Source organism: Macaca nemestrina, chromosome 9 (assembly GCF_043159975.1).
Source record: "Macaca nemestrina isolate mMacNem1 chromosome 9, mMacNem.hap1, whole genome shotgun sequence".
NCBI classification, from domain to species: Eukaryota; Metazoa; Chordata; class Mammalia; order Primates; family Cercopithecidae; genus Macaca; species Macaca nemestrina.
This window is the reverse complement of record NC_092133.1, coordinates 110,652,455-110,680,149: the sequence shown is the minus strand read 5'-3', so window position 1 is coordinate 110,680,149 and position 27,695 is coordinate 110,652,455. Positions and strand designations below refer to the sequence as shown.

The 27,695-nt window shown below is 41.0% G+C and overlaps 1 protein-coding gene across 6 annotated transcripts in view; it reads right to left on the bottom strand.

The window, feature by feature from the left end:
* Positions 1-26,459, bottom strand: part of LOC105479920 (neuropilin 1) — a 157,545-nt gene extending 131,086 nt beyond the window's left edge. For all 6 annotated transcript variants that reach the window (XM_011738246.2, XM_011738248.2, XM_011738247.2 and 3 more), the window contains exons 1-2: positions 26,100-26,459; positions 22,516-22,690 (exon numbers count right to left, since the gene is read on the bottom strand). In XM_011738246.2, coding sequence (XP_011736548.2) covers positions 22,516-22,690; positions 26,100-26,172 — 248 coding nt within the window. In that variant the 5' untranslated portion in view covers positions 26,173-26,459. The remainder of the gene's footprint in view (positions 1-22,515; positions 22,691-26,099) is intronic.
* Positions 26,460-27,695: the final 1,236 nt, after the last annotated feature.

Sequence of the window (27,695 nt, the reverse complement as noted above, 5' to 3'; positions counted from 1 at the left end):
ACCTCCATGAATTATCTTCTAAAGCAAATTGGAATATCTACCAAGAGTCTTAATACTGTTTTTACTCTCTAGTTCAGCCACCACACTTCTAGAAATCTCTTCTAAAGAAATCCCTAAGCATACATCAAGATTTATGCATACAGATGTTCATTCCATCAAAATTTATAATTATTTATAATCTTAAAAAATTGAAAATGTCATAAATATCCTAGGCCATTTAGATAAAAATTATTTTAGAAAGATAATGTGATTTACCAAATGCTTGTTTTTAAAAATATTTAAAGAATTATCATTTGACCAAGTAATCTCATTACTGGGTTATATACCCAAAGGAATATAAATCATTCTACCATAAGGACACATGCACACATGTGTTCATTATAGCACTATTAGCAATAGCAAATACATGGAATCAATCTACAAGCCCATCAATGACAGACTGAATAAAGAAAATGTGGTGCATACACACCATGGAATACTACGCAGCCATAAAAAAGAATGAGATCATGTCCTTTTCAGGAACATGGATGCAGCTGGAGGTCATCATCCTAAGTGAACTAGTGCAGGAACAGAAAATAAAATACTGCATGTTCTCATTTATAAGTGGGAGCTAAACACTGAGTACACATGGGTGCAAAGAACAACAGATAGCAGGGTCTACTTGAGGATGGAGGGTAGGAGTAGGGAAAGGATCAAAAAACTACCCATTGGGTACTGTGCTTACCCGAGTGACAAAATAATCTGTACACTAAACCCTTGTGACATGCAATTTACCAATATAACAAACCTGTACATGGACCCTTGAACCTAAAACAAAAGTTTTATATATATAAATATATATGTATATAATATATATATTTAAGAGCCTAATATAATGCTTTACATGTAATTTCAAGAGAAAATGGTAGGATAAAAGATATCTATAGAGAATAATCTCTTTTTTCTTTTTGAGATGGAGTCTCACTCTGTCCCCCAGGCTGGAGTTTAGTGGCGTGATCTCAGCTCACTGCAGCCTCTGCCTTCCGGGTTCAGTGATTCTCCTGCCTCAGCCTCTGAAATAGATGGGATTACAGGCATGCATCACTATGCCTGGCTAATATTTTTGTATTTTTAGTAGGGATGGGGTCTCACTATGTTGGCCAGGCTGGTCTTGAACTCCTGACCTCAAATGATCTGCCTGCCTTGGCTTCCGAAAGTGCTGGGATTACAGGCGTGAGCCACCACGCCTGGCCTCAATTTTTAAAAAAATATGCATATTTCTAAATGCAAAAAAAAGTTGAAATAATATATGCCAAAATATATAGTTTAAAATTCATTTCAGATAATTTTGTGCTCAAGAAAAATAAATATACATGCCTTTCTATTCAATTTATGAAAATGTTAGTCCCAAATAAAGTTCTTCTTAATTTATAGAAATGTTAGCCCCAAATAAAGTTAGTACCCACTTAAAAATGAGTATTAACCCATTTCCAAAACAGTCCACTTTTTAATGTAATAAAAATTAAATATTTTCTAAAATATTATTTTTATAAATCACATTATCTTTTCAAAGATTGGAGATGGAGCAGAGATGGCAGATTTGGGGCACTTGTGCTGCCACTTTTTCCTCAAGCCCACAGTGAACACTGCAACCTATTAAGCCATTTCTTTCTGAGAAGTTTCTCAAATGTACTACAGACGGCCACTACTAATCAGTCAGAGGTATTAAGTGATATCAAACATATTTGCCCTCTGTGACTGGGCTACGTAAGTTTTCCAAGTTAATTCCACCGTTCCTCCTCTTAAGACTACCTGATGAAACACATTTTTATCACCATAGATCTTGATCGTCTTGCTTTGAATGTCTTAGAATGTTCTGTGTGTATTTCTTTCAAATCCAAAGAAATGCATGGTGTCTCTTGATATGCATTCAATTCTGAATGTCTGTGTTAGGATGTACTGCCCCAAGGGCTGAGTGAAGCTGCTGCCTAAAGCGTCCTGGTGAGCCTAGTTACTGTATCGCCCATGTCCACAATTTCTTGTATTTCTTTCTAGCACCTGACACTGTGAACAATGCTTCTGTTTTTGAAATGCTCACTTCAGCAGCTTTCTGTAGCAAGATACTGTTCTAACTGGTACCTCTCTCATACTCTCATAACGCCTTCCCATTGTCCTTTGAACACCGTCTAACCTTAATCTATCCCATCAAGGGGGCTTTTTCTTGAGACATTTATTTCTTTTCTTTTTCTCCTTACCCTTCTATGACAAGTCAATTTCTACAGCTTTAGCCAACAAACGATTCCCACGTTTCTCTGTCCAGCTTTGCCCAGTTTCTCGTTTCTCAGTTTCCTTTTTGCATATCTCTACCTGTAATGTTTAAAGGCCTCTCAAAATGTTCAAAATGAGACCTACTCTCTTGCTGTATTTGCCTTTTTTTTTTTTTTTTTTTTTTTTTTTGAGACAGAATCTTGCTCTGTTGCCCAGGCTAGAGTGCAATGGCGCCATCTTGGCTCACTGCAACCTCCGCCTCCCAGGTTCAAGCGATTCTCCTGCGTCAGCCTCCCGAGTAACTGGGATTACAGGCACGCACCACCATGCCTGATTAATTTTTGTATTTTTAGTAGAGACAGGGTTTCACCATGATGGCCAGACTGATTTTGAACTCCTGACTTCAAGTGATGCACTCAACTCGGCCTCCCAAAGTGCTGGGATTACAGGAGTGAGCCACCGCACCCAGATGCTTTATTTATTCTTAGTGTTACTACTACCACTGTTCTTTCAGACCCAAAGATGGAGACATTTGTATCATCATTAACATCCTGGCCTTCATTTCCTCTCCAATTCTATCACTGGTCAAGTTCTTTCCACGTTTCCTTGAGGATGTACCTTTCTTTCTAACTTTACTGCTGCCAGTCACCTTCAGAGAGTGGCTAGAGTCCTATCGTGGGAAGAAATGAGCGTGAAGTGGAAGGATAAAGCATTCTACTAATGTATTTAGTTTTCAACATTTATTGAATAATTATTATTTTTAGACCCCGGCTTGGGGTGTGGAGAAAAAAAGATGACCTACAGTTTCTTTTTATTCTTTTTGTTCAATTTGTGCCACTTGAAGAGCCAGTACAATGATGCCAAGACTATAAACCAACTCCAAAAAGTCAGAACTGACTTGGTTCAGTCCCCTTTGGAGAGGTAAGGCCTGTCATTCTGGAGTATGAGACACAGCTGGCTGGTGAGTGTAAAGGGGTTGATTGGGACCTAGAATTATAGGCAAAGAAGACAAACATCTAAGTTAGAGCTGGCAGAGAGTGTCTTACATGGAGAACAGGCATATGCCAGTCAAGTGTCCAGGGTTGGGGGATTGAGTGACCTTGGGAAACAAGAGTGTTCCAGCTGATGGCTGAATCTCAGAGGGTCTAGGACCCCAGCAGAGGGTTACAAGTAGAGAGCACCAGCAACCGGGAACAAACCTGATCCTCAGCCAACAATTGCCTCAGCCAGATGTTTTTTTATATGCATCTTGTTTAGAGCGAGATCTAGGTCCCAGGTGGGCCTGCCTTGGAGGCTGCAGATGAAGATAATGAGGTTCTGCAAGCTGGAAGGGCATGGAGGCCACACGGAGAACAGCCCCTGAGTAGCAGGTCTCTTCTACTTGTCACTGTCTTTCTAGAGAAGAAATACCACAAGGGCAAAGAATGATACCTGTTTTGTTCACTGATCTATCACTGTCACTATCACTATCACTATCATCTATCGCAGTGATCAGCACATACTGGTTGGTCAATAAATACTTACTGAATGAATGAACGAATGAATGAATGACTGGGGTAGTAAGCAACAAACGAAGTTTTCAGAAGAATAATTCTGGTGTCCCAAGAAACAATGCTTGGGAAAGTGCCTGAATCTCCCTCAATTTCTGAGTTTGTGAGTTCTGAATTTATTACCATGTATATATATTTTAAAGCACATGTTGTGATGAATGTTTAACCGTGACCTCATGTTCACCATCAATCTCAGGACTTTGTATAATATTCCACATATAAACCAAATCCTAAAACAACATTGATAAGAAACAGGAACAGTTTAAATCACAAGGCCAGTCTCAGGAAAGGTGTAATGACAAAAATAATGTGAGTTGACAGTTCAAATCCTTTTTTTTTTTTTTTTTCATACCAGTGTTTAGAAACACTAGACATTTTCTAATTAATGCTGGGAATTAGCTGAATAACTTTAGATGTTAGTCCTCTGTTGAGCACTTGCTTTAACAAAAATATGGCTCAGGAGGACCAGATGGAGGAGAAAAGTGGGATTAATATATTCACTCATTTTAGGTCCTGTTTACATTTGCATCTTGAAGGAATTGCATTTATTATTTTAATTATTTTTTAAATCAAGTTTCCTCTCTGTAATAGAATCATTAATAGGGCTCTTTAATCTTTATTGGTGGCAAACACATCTATGTTTAAATTGCTCAGAAGTTCCTTGTCAGATGTGCTAAGGACTCATTCAGAAAGAAAACAAGTTTAAAACACATCCGTGTCCTTGTTTAGCCTTTGACAAGCTACTTTATCATTATACATTTTGGATATTTCTTTTAAAAATGGGTCTGGTACAACTAAACCATTTCCCAAGGATGTGTGAATTAGCCAGTGGTTACAAAGAGCTTTGAAATGATGATGCACGATCAGTGCTAAGTCAAATTGTGAAATTGCACCTTTGCAAAAATGCTATTGTAGGAATAAATGAGTCTGAATGTGGTATTTACAGTGTGATTTGCTTCTGAAATAGAATATTTCTAATAGGCCTCTGCAGGTAACAACAAAATGCCATCTTATCTCCTGCCAATAGACCACAATTTCAGAAAATTATTTTTACAATGGCATCTGAATAAGCTCCTTAATTTGAGACTGTTTTCCAAATAGATACATAGCTTATTACATTGCTTACACTGCCTTTGAGACACAAAGAGTGAGGTGGGATTCATGAACAAAATCACTGTTGTCATTCCTTTGTGTTTTTTTATTTTTTCAAAGTAATTTCTGTTCTTTACAAGCTAATGTTAATGAGCTATGTTGAACAAAAAGATCAGGTAAAAGCTACTTTTGTGTTAGTGATCAAACCCGAATTTGGGCTAATACTCAGGTTATCAGTTGCAATTACAGCACACCTCAAACTTGGTTTGCAGCTCCTGTAGTTTCAAGACCAAACCAATCATTCATCTACAGAATTTCTGCTGACTGTGAATATTATATTCAACAACAGCAGAACAATATGTGTGTATTTCAGAAGACCACATTCTCAGTTCTTCTAAATAACTGATTAGATAAAATGCATCTGTTCATGGGTAAGACAAAGATCTAGGTGAAAAAGTAGACAATTCCTTAGAATCAATTTTGCCAAAATAGGGTCTAAAATGTCTGATACCACTTAGGGGCTGAAAACTGACATAAAACCTGTGTCTCAGTGAAATATGAGTAGGAAGGAAGAGAAGGCTGTGTTGCAGAAGTCAAGAAGGGTCTGGACTGGGCTGGAACAGCAGCTTAGATCTAAAGAAGAAGAAAGTAAAAAGTAGGGAGGGTCTTGCAAAGACCAAAGAAAAGCCCAGGGATCGGGGCCAGCCTCAGCTGTCAGAAAAGACATCTTTGATTATTACACATTGTATGCCTGCATCAAAATATCTCATCTACCCCATAAATGTATACATCTGCTATGTACCCCAAAACTAAAAGTTAAAAAAAAGAGACGTCTTCGTAATATGCTCTATGGCAGGAGGATTTTTCTGGAGAATTAGAATCCTGTTACTTTAGAGACAAACATGCTTAAAGAGAAAAGTTTCATTCCTCTCATTTCACAGATGAAGACACAAAGGCCCAGGAAGACTCAACACTTGAGCCCACAGCTAATTAGAGCTCAAGTGATTCCTAGAACTCAGGATCACCATGAGTACCTGCGGGCATCACACATGAAGACCACACCGTTAACTGAGCAAGTTTCTTGACAGAGCTACAGATATGGTCCACAAAGGACAGCCACCAAGGAGATAAAGCTGAGGGCACAATCAAGAGAAGCTTCTGCCTCTGCCCCAGACAGTCTTTAGCCTTTCATCCCATGGAAACAGAAATGCTAACGTTTATTAGTTTATGATCTTCCTTCCTTCCTTCCTTCCTTCCTTCCTTCCTTCCTTCCTTCCTTCCTTCCTTTCTTCCTTCCTTCCTTCCCTCCTCCCTACCTTCCCTCCCTTCTTCCCTTCCTTCCCTCCCTCCTTTCTCTCCTTCTTTCTCTTTCTCCTTCCTTCCTTCCTTCCTTCCTTCCTTCCTTCCTTCCTTCCTTCCTTCCTTCCTTCCTCCCTCCCTCCCTCCCTCCCTCCCTCCCTCCCTCCTCTCTCTCTCTCTCTCTCTCTCTCTCTCTCTCTCTCTCTCTCTCTCTTTTCAGAGGTGGAGTCTTGCACTGGGGCCCAGGCTGGAGTGCAGTGGTGTGATCATGGTTCACTGCAGCCTTGAACTCCTGGGGTTCAAGTGATCCTTCCTTCACAGCCTCCCAAGTAACTAAGACTACAGGTACCTGCCACCTTGCTTGGCTAATTTTTAAAAAGTTTTTATAGAGATGGGGTCTCACTGTATTGCCTAGGCTGTTCTCAAACTCCTGGGGTCACGCCATCCTCCCATCTTGGCCTCCCAAAGTACTGGGATTACAGGCATAAGCCACTGTGTCCAGCGTCATGTAAGTCATTCTTTTCAATGGTTGCAGACAAACTAGAGAGGTGAGAAGGAGGGAGTGCTTTCTGTTTGTTTCTAGAATAGACAGATAACAGAAACATTTGGAAATATTGTGGAAACCTAAGTGTAAGACAGTAACATTGAGGAGCTAGTAAGAAAGATAAAACCAGCTGTGGAGGCTGGGGTTTCCTGTTGTAGGTGTCCTCATGCATCTACTACTTTGCCTCTTTCTCTTGGGCTGGCATGAACACACTGTGCCACATGCCTTAAGAAACACTTAGAAAACACTGGTATGGAGGGAGAGGGGATAGCCCAGGCAGCAGTGGAATCCTCTCATTGCCCCCTCCAGAAATAGGCAGGCCTGGGCTAGTTCCTCCAAGTAGCATCTTTGTCTAGGACAGGAGGCTTGTTATTTTTCTGGTGGTATGGACTGACATATTTACACCATTCTGCTAGGAATGCATCCCATGTTAATTTCTCTAACGAAGAAGTTCACTTTCTGCCTCTTCCCTGGCAAGCCTGCTGTGAAGTTAACATGTGCATTTACTGGGGTTGCCAGCTGGAACGGAAGCAGGCACTAAATTATTTGTGTTTAATTTATGTAAAGGTGGTTTGGACCTGAGCCCAGATGTGAATATACAATAGACCAAGTTTACAGAATTGTGACACAAAGTCCCAAGAGTTGTGGGGATGTCAGAAAACACTCAGCAATCAGGACGTATGCCTACAACGTTAATACATTTTATGCGTTCAACTCCAAAACAGATTATGGAGATGACTGTGAGACAGAAAGAAAAGCTTTCAGCCAAGCACTACCTCTGCAGATTTTTTGAGATGAAGCTAAAGCTACTCAAATGTAAAAATTCAAGCTTTTAAAAATAGAGGTTTTTAGGGGGAACATGTAAGTCTGACTCAACTACCCAGGAAAAAGGAGGGTTTACTATGTATATGAGAAAAATAAGTGAGAAATTTGCAGTATGATTAAGTTAAGCCTTTGTCCAGAGAGCTGACTTGGTCTTCCTGTGCTAAAGGAACACACTGGAGAAGTCTCACTGGATGTCCATTGGCCAATTGGAGAAGACCCATTGGTTGTCCATTGGCCAATTGGAGAAGACTCACTTGATGTCCATTGGCCAATTCAATTTGTCAAGTACTAACAGCACCTACTATATGCAAAGCGCTAAACTAGGCTCTGAGTAGTAGAAAACAATACTAGTCCCTGTTTGTGACTACTGTATGATCTTGGGAGAATAGTGGAATAATATAAATGATTACAACACAATACAGAATAGCACAAGGAACATGAAGTATAAACATGGTTCTCAGAAGTGTCACAGGACACAGAAAGAAAGACCACATTTACTTGGTAGCTGGTTATCAAAAATGGCTTCATGAAGGAAGCATCATTTCAGGTAGAACTAGGATGGTGAGTAACATTTTGACAGGGAGTCTCAGGTGTGTAAAGGGCATTTACCCCCACCACACCTGTGAAGGAAACATCCTATGCACAGGCATGGGGTTGGGAAAAGGAGGAGTGAGCTTCAAGAACTAGAAAGTGACCAGTTTTGGCTAGAATAGATAAGGGAGCCACTGGGGATAAGGCCAGAGAGAAGGCCTTATCCGGCCTTATCTCTTTATCTGGCCTCCTGTGGCTCCCCTACCTATTCTAGCTAAAAGTGGTTACTTTCGAGGCAGGGAGGAAATGGGGAATTCTAAATGCTTCTAAGCAGAGGGCACGAAGGAGGAAAGCCTCTTTTGGAGGTTGATGCAATCACTCCAGGGATAGGTTAAACAGTGCTTGCATCTGGCAAATACCTGCAGAAATGTAACAGAAGAGATAGGAGAGACATAGTAGATAAGTGAGAGGCCTTTAAACTGACTAGATATGGGGGACTAATAGGAATCAGGAGACATTCCAGAGTTTCAAATTTGGATAAGTAAGAAATGAAGGAATCAGTAAAACAGAGACAAGGCAGAAGAGAAGTCATTTGCATAGGAAGATGCAAAGTTTGTTTTTGTTTTTAATTTTAGGAAATGGTCAGTCCTCCAGGTGGTCAACATCCTCCAGAAAGAATTTGTAAGTCTGAGGCCAATGCTCACGTCAGATCCAGGAAGTTAGGTATTATCTGAGCCTAGCGGCTAAGATCAAAAAGGGTATTCAGAGAGCAAAGATGTGGGGCAAAGGCAAAACCTTGGCCAATGCCTACATTTCAGTGTTGGAGGAGAAATAGAGTCAAAAAAGAGAAGAGGTTAGCGAAGTGGGGAGAAAACCAAGATGGCACAGCACCATGAGATGCAAGAGAGAAGAAAGTCCCAACACTGGGGAGTTGCCAATTATGTATAAGGTTGCACAAAGGTTGGAGAAATTAGAGCCAAGAATTGGCCAGTGTTTTGAAGCATTAGAAGAGTCACTGGAGTATTTGATTTGAGCAAACAGTTTCAGTCCACTGGAGGCAATGTTATGCTGAAGTTATACTGTTATGCTGAAGACAGCTAAGTAAGAAAGTAGAGTTTTGAACTGCAGTCACCACTTTCAATACCTTGACAGTAATAGGAAAGAGAGAAAGAGAGAGAGAGAAAAAAAGAGTGAGACAGAGGGTGAGATATATATATATATATATATATATATATATATATATATATATATATATATATATGAAATAGTTGCTTGCAAGGTAACAAGGTCCAAGAAGAATTTTGCTACTTACAAAGAGTTAGATCCTACAGAATCCATTTGACCCACAGAGACCCATATCAGTCCCACAAGAAAGAAAGCCAATCCCTTCTGATGGATCTCCCAGCCACATCTGTAGCCATGTGAAATGAAGAAGGGCTGAGAATGCTTTTGAAGAATTGCAGATATCATGTGTATCACACAGTGAGGTGGGGATAAGGAGCTACAATAGTGGCCTCTTCTCTGCCATGATCCCAGGATCCTTCCTGCAAGCACGCTCCTTGTTGTTTCCACTAAGAACCAACTCCCCTCCCTACTACTGGAAAATCTGTCATAACTAGAAATGCGGGAAGGAGATAGCAAGGTCAGAAGACAGGGGATACTAGAAATAGAGGGAAAATGATGTGAATGGACCATCAGTTTAAAAACATTTATTTCTCAGCTGCCTTTCCTTGTGGATTTATGCTACAAAATCCATGTCATTTCCTCTTTCTTGGAAAGGAACATAATGCCACTATTTGGTTGAATTGATTGGCAAGGACTGGCAATCCTGTGTAATAACCACAAAGCTATTGGCTTAAATACTGCTATTTAAGTATGGGCTGGCTTATGGTCTGAATGCACTGAACATATTTACAAGTCCTCAAGCACACATGAAAAAATAATAATTTTTTAAAGTCATTGATGCTATTATCATCAAGTTTGTGACACTGAAATAGCATCTTCCATGAGGTTTTCCAGAAACTCCATCCATCTAGATCTTCAGAAGGCTGCAATTATAGGAAACTTAACTGGTCAACTTATTAGAACACTCAGAAATTCTCACTGACTGAATGCACACTGAGCATAGATACTATCTCTATTGTGCGTATGTGCAGTGCTTCAGTGCTTTTGAAATATTTATAAGTGTCTCCTCCTAAGGATGCAGACGTTATTGTTTACAGCCCAAACTTATTTAAGGAACAAAACCTGCGGATGCACTTCCTGTTTTAGTAATACCTAGGTCTTATTATTTATAAATATGTATGTCTCTTATATTCATAAGACACTTCCATCTACATTAGCTCATCAACACTGTGTTACTGAGATAGGTAGAGGAAGGAAAGCACTTTTGCTTCGGAATTAAAGCTGTGTCTAGGTGGCATTACTTAGGCAGACTCTGATGTAGGAAACCTGATCATTGTCACATCTTCCTGGGGTGTACTGGTTAACATTGTCAAATCCGCAATGTTGATGGTGCCATAATGAGCCATTCACGTATTGGGACCCAGCCCATATGACCCATCTCCAGTCTCACAGACAAGAATGAATGGCAGAGGTGCGATTGTAACGCACATCCCTAATTCACCAGAACTCTTTTTCACAGGGAGCTGCTAACAGGATCCCCTGACAATCCGAAATCCCCAGCTTGCGTAAATGAACTAACACACACATCAGGTTGCTAGATTAGCTGAAGACGGAAGTGGGGATGTCTGGAAGGACTGAACCTATGTATCCTAATAGTTACTCGGTAGTGTCCCCAGACACAGACAAAGAAATTGGCATTGGGATAAATGGGAAGAAGAATGCAAAGCTGTTTCCTAAGGAAAAAAGAAATGACAATTCCAATCAGTATGAAACACACAAACAAACAAAATCCCTCACTGTTTCCTTAGCTTAGTGCCACTCCTCACTGAAAAATAAAATTATGGGCTACCCTTTGTATTAGGTTGGCACAAACGTTATCGCGGTTTTGGACATTACTTTCAATGGCGAAAACCGCAATAACTTTTGTGCCCACCTAACAGCAGTGAAGAAGGTGCTAGCACAGCTTTGGTAATATAAGGAACTCTAATAGAGCCAGGGCTGAAATATGTTCCAAACATCTGAGTTAGGCTTGGCAGCCTGTTCCCACAGTGTAACTGATGATGGAAGAGGGTGAGAGGTGAAGCCAGCTGGACTTCCTGGGTGGAGTGGTGACTTAGAGAACCTTTCTACAAGAGGTTTGTAAAATGCACCAATCAGTGCTCTGTAAAAATGCACCAATCAGAGCTCTGTAGCTAGCTAGAGGTTTGTAAAATGGACCAATCAACAGGACATGTGTGGGGACAAATAAGGGAATAAAACCGGCCACTCCAGCCAGCACCAGCAACCCACTGGAGTCCCCTTCCATGCTGTGGAAGCTTTGTTCTTTCACTCTTCACAATAAATCTTGCTGCTGCTCACTCTTTAGGTCCGTGCCATCTTTAAGAGCTGTAACACTCACTGCAAAGGTCCATGGCTCCATTCTTGAAGTCAGCGAGACCAGGAACCCACAGGAAGGAACAAACTCTGGACACAAGGGGGCATGCCAGGCATGTGTAAAAGCCTGCTCTGGGGCCCCACGGTGGCTCAGCCTGTAATCCCAGCACTTTGGGAGGCCGAGGTGGGTGGATCACCTGAGGTCAGGAGTTTGAGACCAGCCTGACCAACATGGTGAAACCCCATCTCTACTAAAATACAAAAAATTAGCTGGGTGTGGTGGCGCGTGCCTGTAGTCTCAGCTACTCGGGAGGCTGAGGCAGAAGAATCACTTGAACCCAGGAGCTGGAGGTTGCAGTGAGCCAACATTGGGCCACTGCACTCCAGCCTGGCGACAGAGTTGTCAAAAAAAAAAAATCCTGCTCCGGAACCCAGTCTCTCTCCAGACAATCCGTAGCCCTTACCCCTGCTGTTGGGAATCAGAGGCCCCAAAATTCAAAATCATGTGCCTCTGATTAAGCTGGAGGGAGTGAGGAGGAGCGGATGTGGCCAGACTCTCTGAATGCGGACAGGCAGCCACCCACTCCAATGTCCAGGGAGTGGCTGTCTTAAGTACCTTCTGAAAGCTTGTTATCCAGACGCACGACCCACTTCAGCAGTTATTGAAATTGCCCCTTTCACTCTCTCTTTGCTGAATTTTTGCTGATCTCGTCTCCGTATGACTTACTGTGCGTCACAGACGCTCCTCAGGGACACACTGCGGTTTTTTACCTCGACTCTTCATATACCTCATTTTGAGTTCAATACAAGTGTCAGCTGTTTAAACTAGTGTCTACATGTGCAAAGTATTCTGTGGGACTGCAAAAGGTAGAAATATAAGTAAGAAAGACGTGGTTTTCGTCTTGCTGGAGTCTGCCACCCAAACGGGAGATGAGCACTTGTACAGTTAGAATGAGGACTCTGCAGAGATGGGTGTTGGAAGGCAAAATAGAGTGCTGCGGTCAGACTGTCACATTAACTGGAATGTGTCAATTTGACTGGCTGCCATCTTTCCAAAACAGTGAGTTGATCTAGAAATTTACATTTTATTTATTTATTTATTTATTTTAGAGGCAGAGTCTCTCTGTGACCCTGTGGCTAGAGTGCAATGGCCTGATCTCGGCTCACTGTGATTTCTGCTTCCTGGGTTCAAGCAATTCTCCTGCCTCAGCCTCCTGAGTAGCTGGGATTACAGGCGCATGCCACCATATCCAGCTAATTTTTGTATTTTTAGTAGAGACAGGGTTTCATCATATTGGCCGGGCTGGTCTCGAACTCCTGACCTCACGTGATCCGCTTGCCTCAGCCTCCCAAAATGCCGAGATTATAGGTGAGCCACCGCGCCTGGCTAGAAATTTACATTTTAATTTATTTTTACCATCTTTTCTGTGACCAAATGTGTAAACAAATAAATGTCCACGTTCTCACTTTGAGAATAAAAAAGACAGACGACTATGAACTGAGATTTTTTTTTAAAAGATAAAACAGTGATCTTAGTTAGCCAGGGGTTACCACATCTAAAACAACCTAATCTCTCATCAGACCAAGTCAGCCTCAGCTCTTCAGGTTTGTAGAGACTTGTGTCTGTTTTTTAATCTCTGAGTCGAGAGTGTGTTCTTTTTCTCTTTAAATGTAAGAATGTAGTGCCTTTAAATATTTTGAAGTGATCTATGTAAGATTAAGATTTTGACCACGTCTTAATTCTTTCCATGCCACTTCCCAGGTTGCTTGTATCTTGCATAATAGCTGCCCTGCTGGTAGCGTCCAACAGTTAGAGAGTCAGAAAAGGACTTGGAATCGTGACTATATCGACTGGCCTTTGCCATCTTCGGCTATTCCGGAGAAATATAAGAACTGGAATCGAGAGACAGTTAGCATCCTCTTACAGCCTGGGACTGGAAGCGCTCTCCGTGACATAGCAGTCTATCACAGAAGCAGCAGGCCATCACCTCCAACCTGGCTGGCTGCTTGTACAAAGTATCCGCCCAGATAAAAACAAAATACACTGGAGCATCTGTTTCTTCTCAGGAAACACTCTTCCATTTCTCCGAGGAACCCAGTGCCTGAGCAAACAGTCTCCCTTTAACCCTTACAGAACCACCGTGGCAAATGCAAGAATCGAAATTGTATGAATGAGGGAGCCGTGGGAGAAGAACACTTCCCTGCTCTTTACCTGAGATTAAGTAAATGACCAGCGCTTGGAAGGGAATGAGGCTTTCTTACCTCTGGGCCTAAGAACAAGCATTGGACACAGTGGTATCTAATATGCCCTTTTACCGGTTGAACAGATGAAGCCCACGTGCGGCCTGGTTGTCGGGCTTTAAGTAAACATTGTATTTATATGTGCTTTGTGCTTTGAAACTCCATCAACAAAAAGCACTAGAATTTAGACATTTATTTCCCAGGATTTCCATTCCTAAGTTAAAGCAAGTTTTTATTTATTTGTTCTTTGAAACATTTAAGGATAGAATCTTGCTTTGTTGCCCAAACTGTAGTGCAATGGCGAGATCATAGCTCACTGTCACCTCAAACTCCAAACTCCTGGCCTAAGTGATCTTCCTGCCTTGGCCCCCAAAAGCACTGGGATTACAGGTGCCCACCACCACAATTTGCTAATTTTTTATTTTTTGTAGAGAGAGGGCCTTGCTATGTTGCTCAGGCTAGCCTTGAACTTCTGGCCTCAAGCAATCCTCCCACCTCCGTCTCCCAAAGTACTGGGATTACAGACCTGAGCCACTACTCCCGCCAAGCTTCAGTTGAGTGGAAAACCACCAATTGGTTGAAAGTTTCTGTGCACAGTTTTCACAAGTGCTTATTTAATCTGAACTTAAAGTTTAAAAATTAAGTCCTTCCTCAGAATTAGTTGGTTGATACTTAAACTTTCTTGAGAACTTGTTAATAAAAGAAAAGAGTTGCTTGAAGAAAAAATAAGCTGGTAACGTTTCATGAGAATTTCCTCATTCACAAGGACACATCCAAGTGTGACTTTGATCACAAAGACAGAAAGATTTGTGAGGCAGCAACTGTTTATTTGGGTTCTGTTGGTATAACTTTTCCAAACTTCAGGGATCTCAGCTGTCAAATGAGGATGAGAGAAAAGTGAGTTTTCATCCCCATAGTGGGCACATATTGAAGACTCAACAGCAAGAGCCTGGCATAGGTTGGACATGGTGGCTCACGCCTGTAATCTCATTACTTTGGGAGGCTGAGGCAGAGAATGGCTTAGCCCAGGAGTTCGAGACCAGCCTGGGCAACATAGTGAGAAGTCCCCCCCGCCCCCATCTTTCTATGTTTTAAATAAATAAATAGTTTTTTCAAAAAAAAAAACAAAACAAAACCAGTCATAATGATTCCTTCCCAAACACTCTATGATTATTTAAAGAAGAAAGCAGCATCTTTATCAAAGAAGATCTAGCTATAAAGACCTGGGCTTGATGAGGAGGATCATGTTACAAGGCAAAAGTTCTCCATGAACTTGAACTCTACAAAGGAATTGAGTGGATGGAAGCCAAAATACTCTGTTTTTTTTTTTCTTCCTCTGCTCCTCTGCAGAACTTAGTACAGCTCTGAATGAACGTGTTTCACTTCCTAAGCTATCTGTGAAGATTCTGAATTGTTTCAACCATAAGACAGTACTAACTGCTCTAGATACCAGATATAGGCCAATCAACCAGAGAAGAGCAGGAGAACCCTCTTCTCAAGGTGCAATGAACTGCCAGGCCACTGACTCTTACAATCAGGATGGATAACGAACACCCAGGCAAAAAGCATTTGGAACCTGATCCAAACACGAATTTTTGTTTCTTGTTTTTCTTTAGGCTTAATGATCAGCCTGGATGAATACTACCACTGCAATTAGTTACGTTTATTTTTTAGCTTCCTTTACACACACATATGTGTTTGTGTGTGTGCTTCTGTGGATCCATGTCAGCAGGCATGCAAGTATCAAGTTTTATGCTGGAAAGAAAGGAGCTGAGAATGTGCATGCCGGCTGAAGGCATATGTCTCACTTGGATCAGTTAAGTGCCTGCTCCCTAAAGTGAAATCTCGTTGGAAATGCCATGCACATGTTGATTCAGTTTGATAAGATTTCAACCAGCCTTCTCCTTTAACTCGCAAAAGTTGCTTCCTTTAAATTACAGAAATGCCTAACACAAAACAACCTCGTAATACTCAAAATTCATTATGATCAAATGTGATTGCTTATACTAAAGAATAATAAAGTAAATTAATTTTATTAAACACTGCGAGGCTCTGTTCAAATTAAATTCAGTGCTAGTGGGGAAAAAAATCAAAAGGAAGAAAGTAGATAATTATCTGCCTGAGTAATAACCAAGGATGCTGCAAGTAGTAGTAACAACTTTGGCCTGCAGTTGTTCTGAGGAGGGTTCATTCTTCCACCAATAGTTTTTGAATTGACTTGAGCTTGGTGGCAGTGCCTCTCATATTGAGAAGTCACTAGAGATCAAACCCAGAAATAAAAAGATGAAGAAAAGTAAGGCAAAGGAGAATGTTTCTGAATTTGCTTGCACATAAAACCTGCATAAAAAGCAGGCTCCAGATGGAAAACTTTGAAATAAAGACGAGATACTTCCTTCAGTAGCCACTGAAAATAATTAGAAAATGCATCAGTAGGATTCTGCTTTTTGATTAGAAATAGTGCCTATTTTTTTCTATATCCACTCCAAAGACTTTCACTGTCCGTATTCAAGGACAGTACCCACAGGCTTCTTATTTTGAGACAGAATTTTGCTCCTGTTGCCCAGGCTGGAGTGCAATGGCACAGATCTCGGCTCACTGCAACCTCTGCTTCCCAAGTTCAAGTGATTATCCTGCCTTAGCCTCCTGAGTAGCTGGGACTACGGGCATGCACCACCATGCCCAGCTAATTTTGTATTTTTAGTAGAGACGGGGTTTCACCATGTTGGCCAGGCTGTTTTCAATTGAACTCCTGACCTCAAGTGATGCACCTACCTCTGCCTCCCAAAATTTGTGAGTGAGCCACCGTGCCTGGCAGGTACATAAAAACTTCTAAGACTCTAGTTTAGTTTTAGCTGATTTTGCAATGTATAAAAATGAAGTCGCATAAGTTAGGACATCAGTTGCCCTTGAGGGCAAAAGTTGGTGACTAAAAGTGACATCAGAGGGCTTTTAGGAAGCTGGAAATGTTGGCCTCTAGATTGGTTTTGTGGATGTATCCACCTTACAAAATTTTATCAGCTCTTATACTTGTGTTGTGTATTTTTCTGAATATATATTATACTTCACTAAAGGTATATATTCTTCTCTATTTCATATGGAAAATAGAGATGTATTTTGGCTTAAAAAATTCAGTTTCCCATAAAACAAGGATTTTGTTTTAGTGTAAGTGATGCTCTGAAATACAGGACTAGAGTGAGGCACTTCCGTTGGATACAAAAAGCCAAAAACTCAGTGATTGAGATAAATAGTATTTTAATGTAACATTCTTAAAAAATCCAAATTAATCCTAAAAAATCCATGCTAATAATAATAAGGAAAGATTAAAACAGAAAATATTACTCAGGAAAACAGAAAATGGAATTTATACTCCAAAAAGTGCCAATAAGTGCAAATGTGCAGGAATAAATGTAAATGTGCAGGAAAAATCAGATTTGAGAAACCAAGGGGCAGATTATTTTTCATTCCATAAGTTTATATCCTCTGAAAATAAAAGACATTAGCACTGTTTCAAAGTTTGTAATAATGTAGGTAATTTAACAAGTAGCATTAAAGAAACAATGTGTGAATTATTCCAACAAAATTCTGAAAAGAATATCATCTCTATTTGCTTATAATTTCACTACGGTTAAACTTCTTATGAAGTTACAAGAATGCAATCATCCTTTGAATGCATTGAGTTAGGAAAAATATGCCTATTATTGGTTACACATAGGAGAGATTACGAATCTAAATCATAGATGAAAAAAGCAACTATGCCATGATATGAAACAGCACTTCAAATCAGACACTGACGTCGGTAAGTAAGATTTTCTTCTTGTCGGTAGGAAAAGCACTACTGGGTTTGATTCCCCCAACGCTACCACCTTTTCAGACTTTTGTTAGAGCTTTGCATTCATTTCCTTAATGTTTTTAACCCAATGTCTGTGAAATGTTTATTGCTCCCTGGATGGTGACATCTGATCTGAATGTAACCACACACCTCTTTGCTCAGCAGTATTTGTCACAAACCATTATAAATTATCATGCTGATTGTGTGCATTGCTGGGAAACTGGAGAAGTTTCATAAATTCTAACTACCGTATCAATGACATTCTTGTTTATTATACAGATATAAACTTTTATGAGATTCAAGGTATCTGCCTTACCATTGAAGAAAACTTCAGTGGAGTAAGATCTAACTAGTTCAATGTAAATACTGAAAGCCATTTTCAATGTGCAATGAACATGTCTTTCCGAGAACTCTCCACTGGTCACTTCTTTGTTGCTTTTCTACTTTTAATTGTGTTTTGACACTTCACAAGTGTGCAGGATTTTGCTAGCAAAAAAGAAATCAACATTCCTTCCTCTCCCCTAACACCTGCTTCGGTGAGCATTCTCTAGAATCCTCTCAACTGAATAATAAAATCATGCATATATCTAGCTAGAAATCCCAGGCCTGTGTTAGCCCTGCAGACAGATGCTCCCCTGCTCTGTTGACTGACTGATTTACACCAATTCTTGTTCAATGAAAGAATTAAGGGGTTATAGTATTATGGTTCTGATGCTTATTTGAAATGAAACCTCATTCAGTGGTGGCATAGACACAGAATGTTACATTTTAAAACTAACTGGGGCACAACTTACACATTTCATTTTCCTAATGAAATATCCACCTTTGATAGCCACTGCAAAAACTTAACAACCATTTTGCAAAGTATGGTCCAGAATTTCTTATGAACTGGGTCAGTCTTGGTGCTATTCACATGAGAAGTTGTGACTGTATACTGTATTGTTAAGATTATGAAATGATGTTTTTTACCTAATTATACATAAAACAATAAAAATCTGAATAAAAATATTTTTTTTTTCTGCCAGAACTATGTGGCTGGTCTAATGACTTAACCATCCCTATACTCTGCAAAAGAAAACTGTTTACTTGGGTTTCAAAGGTGTTTCACAATAAGCAAATGTGCTAAGACATCGATTTCTTAAGCTTTCTCAGGGTGAAAGTTGACTGTACGAGTACTGACCATTTCAACAGAAAATGCAGCGTGTATCATGTGCAAATCATCTCATTACTGGATCAACAGATTTAGTTTGACGTACGTTTAGTTTCATATTTCCAAATGTTCTAATAATCACCAACTTGTTAAAGATATCATAATAATGATAACTTATTTTGAGGGTCACTTTTACCTTTTAAAAGGGCTTTCCTATCTACTACTTGATCCTACTAGTAACCCTATGACATCAGTATAGCAAGTATTTTTTACTGCCAACAGACATATAATGTAGCTGAAACAAGGAAAAGTATTAAATATCTTAAATAAGATGAATAGTTTGTTCTTAAAAGGAGTGATAACTAAAAGCTCACCAGCTTTCTGAATGTGGTTTTAACTGTGCCTAGTTTTGTGCCACTTCAAATCCACTTTTGTAAATAACCTGATATAAAGTACAAAAAAAAAAAAAAAAAAAACCCTAATAACAAAAGTATGTGTTTAGGAATCTAATCTAAACTTTGAAGTCTATGAATTTGTTCTTCAAAGAATTTCTGGTGTTCCTGTGTTTTTTGTTTTTTGTTTCTTGGAGTATTCCAATCCCCTGTAAAATTTAGAACTGTGGATTCGTCTCAAAGCCTTCACAAAAGGAGGTAAGAATTTTGCCACATTTGTAGAATCTCAAATGCACCCTTCAACACTGAGCACGAGTCATTCATATGAATCAGCTTAGAAAGATAGTGAAGGGAATGCCTTATGCTGTTCTTCCTGTATCTTTCTGGAGTTTCTCATTGATAAAAAGATCACATTGCAACACTTCAAAACACAGCGCGAAGATATTTTCCATGGATCTAATCTCCAGTGACTTCATCAGGCTAAACATATCAGCCTTTCAACTTTGGTCAGGAGATGGCACCTTCACAGAGAGCAAAGCCTCAGTTGGGACAATTAAGAAATCACCTTACTCTATAGCATTAAAAAAGCAAAGTCACCATCATAAGATTGTTACGTAACATCTTCTCAGTCATGTCAGTTTCTCAAATACTTTGCTGATATCACTAAAATTGTCATTTTCTGTGAATTACAATAATCCTTTATTGTACTTTTTAAAAAGAAAACTAACCAAAAAGGTGCTCCTTTAATCCCTTCATACCCCACCTGACACCATGATATGACAAAACATTATTTAAGGTTAACTGTGAGCTAGACACCACTGCAAGCTAGACACTATCGTAATAGTGTGAGATGCTGTTGTAATAATTAGTATATGCTGATTATTTGGAAACTGATCATCAGCCTATGGATTTATGCTAATTCTCTAGGCACCAAAATGTTGAATGAACCAGATGACCTCATTTCCCTGACCATGAAAAGCTAGTTTACCACACCAACTCAGGTTGTTGAGCGCTTTCTACAGGTAGGAAGATTTTTATATTACTCTGTCCTTTCCCAGAAGAAATGTGTGTGCAAATAGAATTGTAAGCCCTTTACATATATTAAGTGATTCAACTGGCTTCCCTTCTTAAATTTCTACTACGGTTGTGTGCTGGATCTGGCGCCCACCAGCTCATAAGAACCAACTGTGCACATTTCTTTGCTAGTCTGGGCAGTGACATCACATGGGTAGTTTGAAATTGGCTATGATGAGAGTATTCACACCACAGAAATTGGCATGTGCTACATACAGATCAGGACTTGACTTGTCTTCTCCAAAGAGCCAGCTGTTAAACATTTACCACCACACCAGTGCCAATAACTAGTGATTATTCTGAATTCTTTAAGTATTATGTTACATGTATTGATGGTCATGATTTCCAGATTAGAAATTAGTAAACGTCAGTTTATTGAATTCTAACAGCACTTTATTTTTTGGAATAATGTTATTACTTGAGTAAGTTTTACCAGAAATTCTCCTATAGCAGTTTAAACATGGTCAAAAAGCAAATACTACTACTACTACTACTACTACTACTACTACTACTACTACTAATAATAATAATGAAGTATATGAAATATAATAGAAAACAAGTATCCAGATTGTGTAGGTGATTGACACTGTAAAAACCACCATAAAGAATATTAGCAAAATAAATAAATAAATACAATGAACTCTTTGTTTCCAAGCAGTCACTGTAACACTATTAATGGCAACTTCCATACACAATTAAAAAGTCAATATAATGCCCTGGAGCACTTCTGAATCACAAAGCAAAGATTAAATTGGAATTGGTGTAATTTTATTGCACTGTAGTATACATTGATTATTTGGAAACTGATCATCAGCCTATGGATTTATACTAATTCTCTAGGCACCAAAATGTTGAATGAACCAGATGCCCTCATCTGTCTGACCATGAAAAGCTAGTTTACTACACCAACTCAACAGGTTGTTGAGCGCTTTCTACAGGTAGGAAGATTTTGATATTACTCTGTTCTTTCCCAGAAGAAACGTGTGTTCAAATAGACTGTCTTTAACAATGAATATACTTGCAAAATAATATTTAGGTCCAGTGGTAGCAGTAGTCTATAGATACCATACACAGTTACACCAAACTGACCCACTTTAAAACTTGCAAAAACCTCTCAGTCCCTGAGAAACACTTTAGAATTGAGATTTAAATTGATTAGTTTTCTTTGATAAAACTATTTATATAGGTACAAACTTAATAAAAGATGGATATTCAGGTTCAAGTCTCTGGAAACTACACCACTTTCAGTGTGTCAGAATGGGATAACGTGTAAAAGATAAAGACAGGGGGTCTGTTGGGTGTCAAGAGAGACTAGCAAATATGTATCCGAGTGGACTGCTACGTGCAAGGTAAAAACATAATTTCAATACTGTGGAAAGCAATATCCACATACCAGTTCTTTCACATAAAGTGAGGAAATATAATTTCGACTGTCTCGTAGTGAGAATGTCTTCAAATAACAAAATCTGGCATAAGTTAATGTTTAGAAACTTAACAATAGAAAGAGATAGCAAGACTAAGCAGATGGATGAAACACTGATGTGTATTTGAGTTCCCATTGTATTCATCGTGTCTTACCAATTATTTTCTAGCATTTTCCATAAAAGTATTTTAATCAGTAATCTACCATTTACAAAACCCCTCATCTGGCTTATCATGTAGGACTTCTTATTATTCAATGACAATTTGCTTTTTCCATGTCAAACTTAGTAAGAATAATTGTCATTATTCAATGACAATTTGCTTTTCCCATGTCAAACTTAGTAAGATGCAGTTCTTAATCATAAGATGTGCCTCAGTTCAATATATCTCAAATAGTGAGATCTCCAATCCCACTATCTGTGGATGTGATGTATATTAGAGATCCACTGCATTTCATAAAAATGCAAGTGAGATTTTTGAGTTTCTAGTTCTTCCCCTCTCCAGGGAAAAAAAAAAAAAAAGAAAGCAAAAAGAAACATACATAGTGTATACATTTCTTCACAAAAGAGTTCCCAAACCAAAAGTGCTAACAGGAAGGAGTATGAGAGATTACACATGTAACTATAATCTTCCTGGTTTGGGGAACTCAGAAATCACTTAACGTAATTCAATTTCTATACCATTGACATATAATCTGGCTGAGATTGGAATCCCTCCTGGATCCATTTATAATCTACATTGTACACGCTGACTTCCCCCCGTAGACAGGCGTGACCACTAGATGGTGCTGTGGTGCCCTGTTCAAACACATTCCCACTTACTTGCAATCTCTGTCCTCCAAATCGAAGTGAGGGTTGAAGTTGATCATAATTCTCTGGTATGGGTCCGGAGCCTGAATCAGCCATTCACATTTTTCACTTGGGTGATAAGAATGAGGATAACCAGGAGATGTAAGGTACCCGGGGCTTTCAATTTTTATAGTATCGCCACATTTATCTGCAATAAAAGTAAGATTTTAGTAGATCTTTCCTGACAACCTCTTAGGTAATCTAGCTTTATATATAAATTACCAGTTATTAAACATTCCCTAACTTTTTAAGGGGAACTTTAAAAGGTCCCCGTAAGTCCTTCGTGTGGCCCTGAGTGCAACACTCCACAAAAAAAACACTCTTTGATCTCAGGAAGGTTGACTCAGGCAGAAAGCCAACTGAGATCTGAGAGGACTCTTCGCCCAGCCCCGAAGTTTCTTCCTAAGGAAAAGGTCTTCTAGCATTAAAAACATTAAATCCCCTCAATTGATGTTAACATGGTCCCCTGGGAGCTTCTGCTAGACTTAATTATCCCCCAAGAAGTGTAATCACATTAAGTAGCAAGTTCTAAGTGGAAAGTGACTGAAAGATGCTGTTCGACCCCTTGTGTTGTTTTTTGATGATAAGCCTGGTCTATGTCATTGATCAGTGGGGATTGTCTTTGATTGGCTTAAAGCCAAACCTTTTGTTGTTGTTGTTTTATCTGCCCATAAATCTAAGTGATTTTGAGTTCTCTCTGCTCTTGAGATCCAAATCAACAGAGAACAAAGTATATTTGGTGAAGCAGAAATAATTCTGCTTTACTTCTCCAAGTAAGGTTGTTCATTCTTAAAAATCAGATCAAAGCAAAGGGGCAGAAAAAAAAAAAAAGGTAAATAGCCACATGGCATTAATTCTAATTACCTAAATGTTGGGTGAAAAATAACCCACCACACAGGTGTGGGTATCATGTGTGGTAACCCACATTCTCACATTCTGGGAAAGGTGAGCTAACTCGTTTTGAGCCTTCACTTCAAAAATGCTCAAGTGAAGCCAAATAAACCAAATAAACTAGTCTCTGGACTGCCTTATTGTTCAGCATAGATTCTCATTGTCACATTTTATGATGGATTTCATACTGGAGCACCTCAGCCTGAAATGCTGCCACATTTATTGATGCTTAATTTTGAGCAATAAAAATTCGGTGCATAAACTATACAAGAGAAACAGGTATGAAAGCAGTGAAATATATAAGCCTATCAATCACAAATTTTCAGTAATGGTATATATAGATTTTAACACTGCATCTAATAGATTCTCTGTGGAAAGAGAATGGCATTCTTTGCTCTCAGCATGAATTTAAAAATCTACAGAATTTTATTACAGGAAAACCAGGTCAAATGGAAATGAAAGATGAAGTGCACATCAAAAATGCGTAAAGCTACATGCATCACAGAAATCATTTCCCATAAATTAAAAAAGAAGACAATATAAGTTATATTGTTTTTCTCAATCACTAGGTGCTTGACTTTGTTCCTTGACTGGGGGTAGTCTTATTCTGGTTTCCTTTGCATTGGCTTGTAAAAGTGTAAGGTTTGCCAGGAAGAAATGATGTTGTAACTGGAGTTCAAAATCTCAGCTAATGATCATGTTGGACTCTGTTCTGTGATTCTACTGAGACTCTTGCATTATTCTGAATGTGCAGAAAACTTGGAAAGTGACCTCGTCTCATTAAGTCTCCTCCAGCTCTGGACAAACATCATGGTAGTGTCTGGCATCTGTTACAGGAGTGAAATAAAACAGCCCTGGTTCTAGTCACTCAGCAGAGTCACTTCAGAAGACATTTAGGTGGACTTGGTACCACACCAGAGCTCTTTAATCTGTGACTTCTGAGAAAGTGACAGTGTAATAAGATAATGTGGACTGCTAGACTCTCTGGCTCTGTTAAATCTCTCTAGCAGTTGATTAAGAAAGAGCAATTTCTAATGACTCTGGACCATTAGTCCTAAATAAGGTTAATGAACTAATTTAGCAGACACTGGTTACTTAGAGGAGGTGGACATGGCTTTAAGAGGTTCTGCTGAGTTACAGTGGCATTTTCTGGCTCTGGTCACTTCAAGCATAGCAACATGGCTTTTGCTGGTCAAGCTCACCAACTAAAGCCAGATTTTCAGCATTCCCCACATTTCTGCTAAGAAAATTAAGAAGTGTGTGTGTGTACTGCATATATATTTGTGTAGTTCACAACCTAAAGTCTGATAGCTCTTTGCATTGAGCTTGTGAACACCCCTGCTATGGATTTATTCTCAAAGAGTTGTGGAGGACAGGGTTACTATAATTTCTAGTCCAACCATTTGAGCTCTTTCAGTTGGACGAGAATGCTATTTCATTCCCTGCCAGAGTATAAAAAGATGCTACCAGCTCAGGTTCATTAATAAATTGAACTCTACATTCATAATTTTTTGTGTCTTGCTTTCCTGCCAGATTATAGAAAAATGCCATCAACTTGGGTTCACTAATAAGTTGAACTCCATGTTCATAATTTTTTTTGCATGTGTTTTGTTTTAAGCATCTCTTTAGAATACTGCTTGGTAGCTGCTGAGGGAAATCCATTGCTGAAATCACAAAACCTTGAAAAAGCATATTAGAGAGATTAACTTCCATCATAAAGATGTGATTTAAATTCCTGTTGGTATGAGGCCCTCCACTCGCGGTCTCTTATTAAAACAATATACCACAGTAAGTAGTGGATGTTCTTTTCTTCTAATTACTGTGATTGAAATCTAAGCCAGACAAAAGTAAATATTTGATCATTAGTTAATAACAATTGCTGACGACTTACTGTAAAGATAATTGCATACCCTTGCCTGCACTTACTTTACAGTGTGAAGTCAAACATGCCTACAACCAGATCCCATTTTAAAACACATTATTTAGGTTACATGGTACTGTTTAGACCCCAGTATAGTTTTTCAATTACTTGACAGTGAGTGGTTTTAAAAGCTGAGTGGAAGCTGCAACTAGCTTAGGGATTTTCAGATATCCTGGTGCCTTACACTGTATATATCAGATTCCTGTATTGATACTATGTAACTTTCAGTCATACTCCAGACAGATTAGGGAAGATGTACAAAGGCGGGGGAGGGAGTTTCATCAACCCACAAACCGGTATCTCTGGCCATCACCCACCAGAGGAAACGGCTTAGGGGCACAGCAAAGGAACCAGGAAGTAAGATCTCCTGGTAAAGTGTTCATTAACTTTCAACAGCCATCAGATTTTTGAAAGGGAGTCTCTTCTAATTGCCTTTGGGAGGAAACATTATTAAGATAATTGGCGTGCTGATCCGGGAAGGTAGGCAGCTCTGTCTTGTAGCAGAGGTAAGGAAAAGCCCCGCAGCCCAACGATCAACGTCAGGAGGGAGCCCAAAGACCTGAAATCCTCCTGCCCTAAACCGCCTGATCTCATTTCTTCATCTCTCCTCCCAGATAAAAGTTTCCTTTGCCCGGGAGTCGGCTGTTCCCGGCTGATCCCGGGAAGCCCCGCCTGAGCCCCGGTCCGGGGTGGGCAGCTGGGAGCCTGGGCGCCGCTGTCACCCGCGCCTCCGCCTGTCACTTACCGTTGCGAAAAGCTCCGGCCGGGGCGAGGGCGAGGGCGAGCGCGGCGCAGAGGAGCGGCAACCCCTTCTCCATTCTCCCTTTGCCGGGTCCGCAGGCAGACGCGGGAGAACGAGGACGTGGGGGGAAATGCAGCAAAGAGGGGAATCCAAGCGATCCGAAGAGCCCCAACTCCGCCTAGAGCTGTACAATCCTCAGCCCGTCTTGGAGAAAGGAAAGCAGCAAGGCAATGCCTGGATCCGAGAGGAACGCTTCTCTTTTTGTGTCTCAAGTCGCCTGCATCCTGTCATTTAGCTCCGGCTTCCTCTCCCTTTTCCCACACTTGTTCCTCTTCCAGGAGCCACTGCCCGGGCCATGTCTCAAAAAAAAAAAAAAAAAAAAAAAAAAAAAAGGGAGGGGGGGCTGTGGGTGGGAGGGGGAGGAGGGAGGTAGGGCAACACACACCAAAGCCAATTTCCAGGAAGAAAAAAAAAAAAAAAAAAATCCGGCTTGTTTCTGGACCCGTTGGAGCCGCGGAGCTGGCGCCCAGGGGAGGTCCGGGTGTCTGCGGGAAGGAGAGGAACGAGCAATGAAAAGATGAGCGGGAGACAGAGGAGTTTCACCAACTGCACCCCCTCCTCCCCTCCTGCGGCCTCCCCCCACTCCGGAGCCCTTCCCTCGCTTCATCCCGCCCCTCTCCCCGCTCGGGCTCGCCTGTAATTGCCTGACAGGAGACTGGGAGGAACAACTTTCCCTCCGAGTGCTCTCCCCGTCCGTCTGTCTGTCTTTCCCGGAGATCCTGCAGGGATCTCCGCGGGAAGGAAGGCGCTGGGAGTCTGCGCCCCGGGCGCGTGGGTGCGGGCGTCGGAGGAAGGGGCGCGGAGGTCGGTGCCAGCCGCGGAGTCTGGCCAGCCCACCTCGCGTGCTCGCTCTGCACCCCTAGAGGGAGAGCTGGGCAGCTCCTGGAGGCTTAGATCCCGCTGCCGCGCAGTGCGGAGCGCCCGGGAGGTGGCGGCTGCTTCTCGCAACTTCAAATCCTGGGGCCCGTGCCCGCGGCGGCGAGGAGCGCAGGGTCACCCCCTGCCACTCCTCATCGCGCCAGCCTGAGACCTGTGGCGGGGAGCAGTGGGGCACCCCTGGAGGCCCCCGCCCAGAACTGGAGGACGAGGAGGGGAAAGCCGGGCTGGAGTGGAAGCCGCACCGCGAAGACGGGAGAGGGGTGGCAGTGTAGCTGCAGTGTGAAGCGAAGTCAGACCGCCTGGCGGGCGAGGCCGGGTTACAGCCCCACGCGGCCTCACTGGCCCGCATCAGGGCGCGCGGCTGGGTGCCGATCGCTCCCGGGTGCCCTCTGCGCGCCGCGGAGGCTTCATTGTTTCCCGAGATTTGGTGCCCGTTCCTCTGGGGCAGAGGGAACACCGGAGGGGGGAGGTGCTGCGCCTTCCAAGCTGGGGGGCAAGCGCCTCCCGACACCGCCCAACCTTGTCTGGGAGCCCAGGTGCTAGGAAGGGGTGTGGAAATCAGGGGTCGGGTGACCTCCGTTTCTCTGTGCATCCGGAGGGAGGGAAAGAGTGACGGGGGAGGGGTGCTCTTGGCTGCGCCCTCACAGTGCCCGCTCCCAA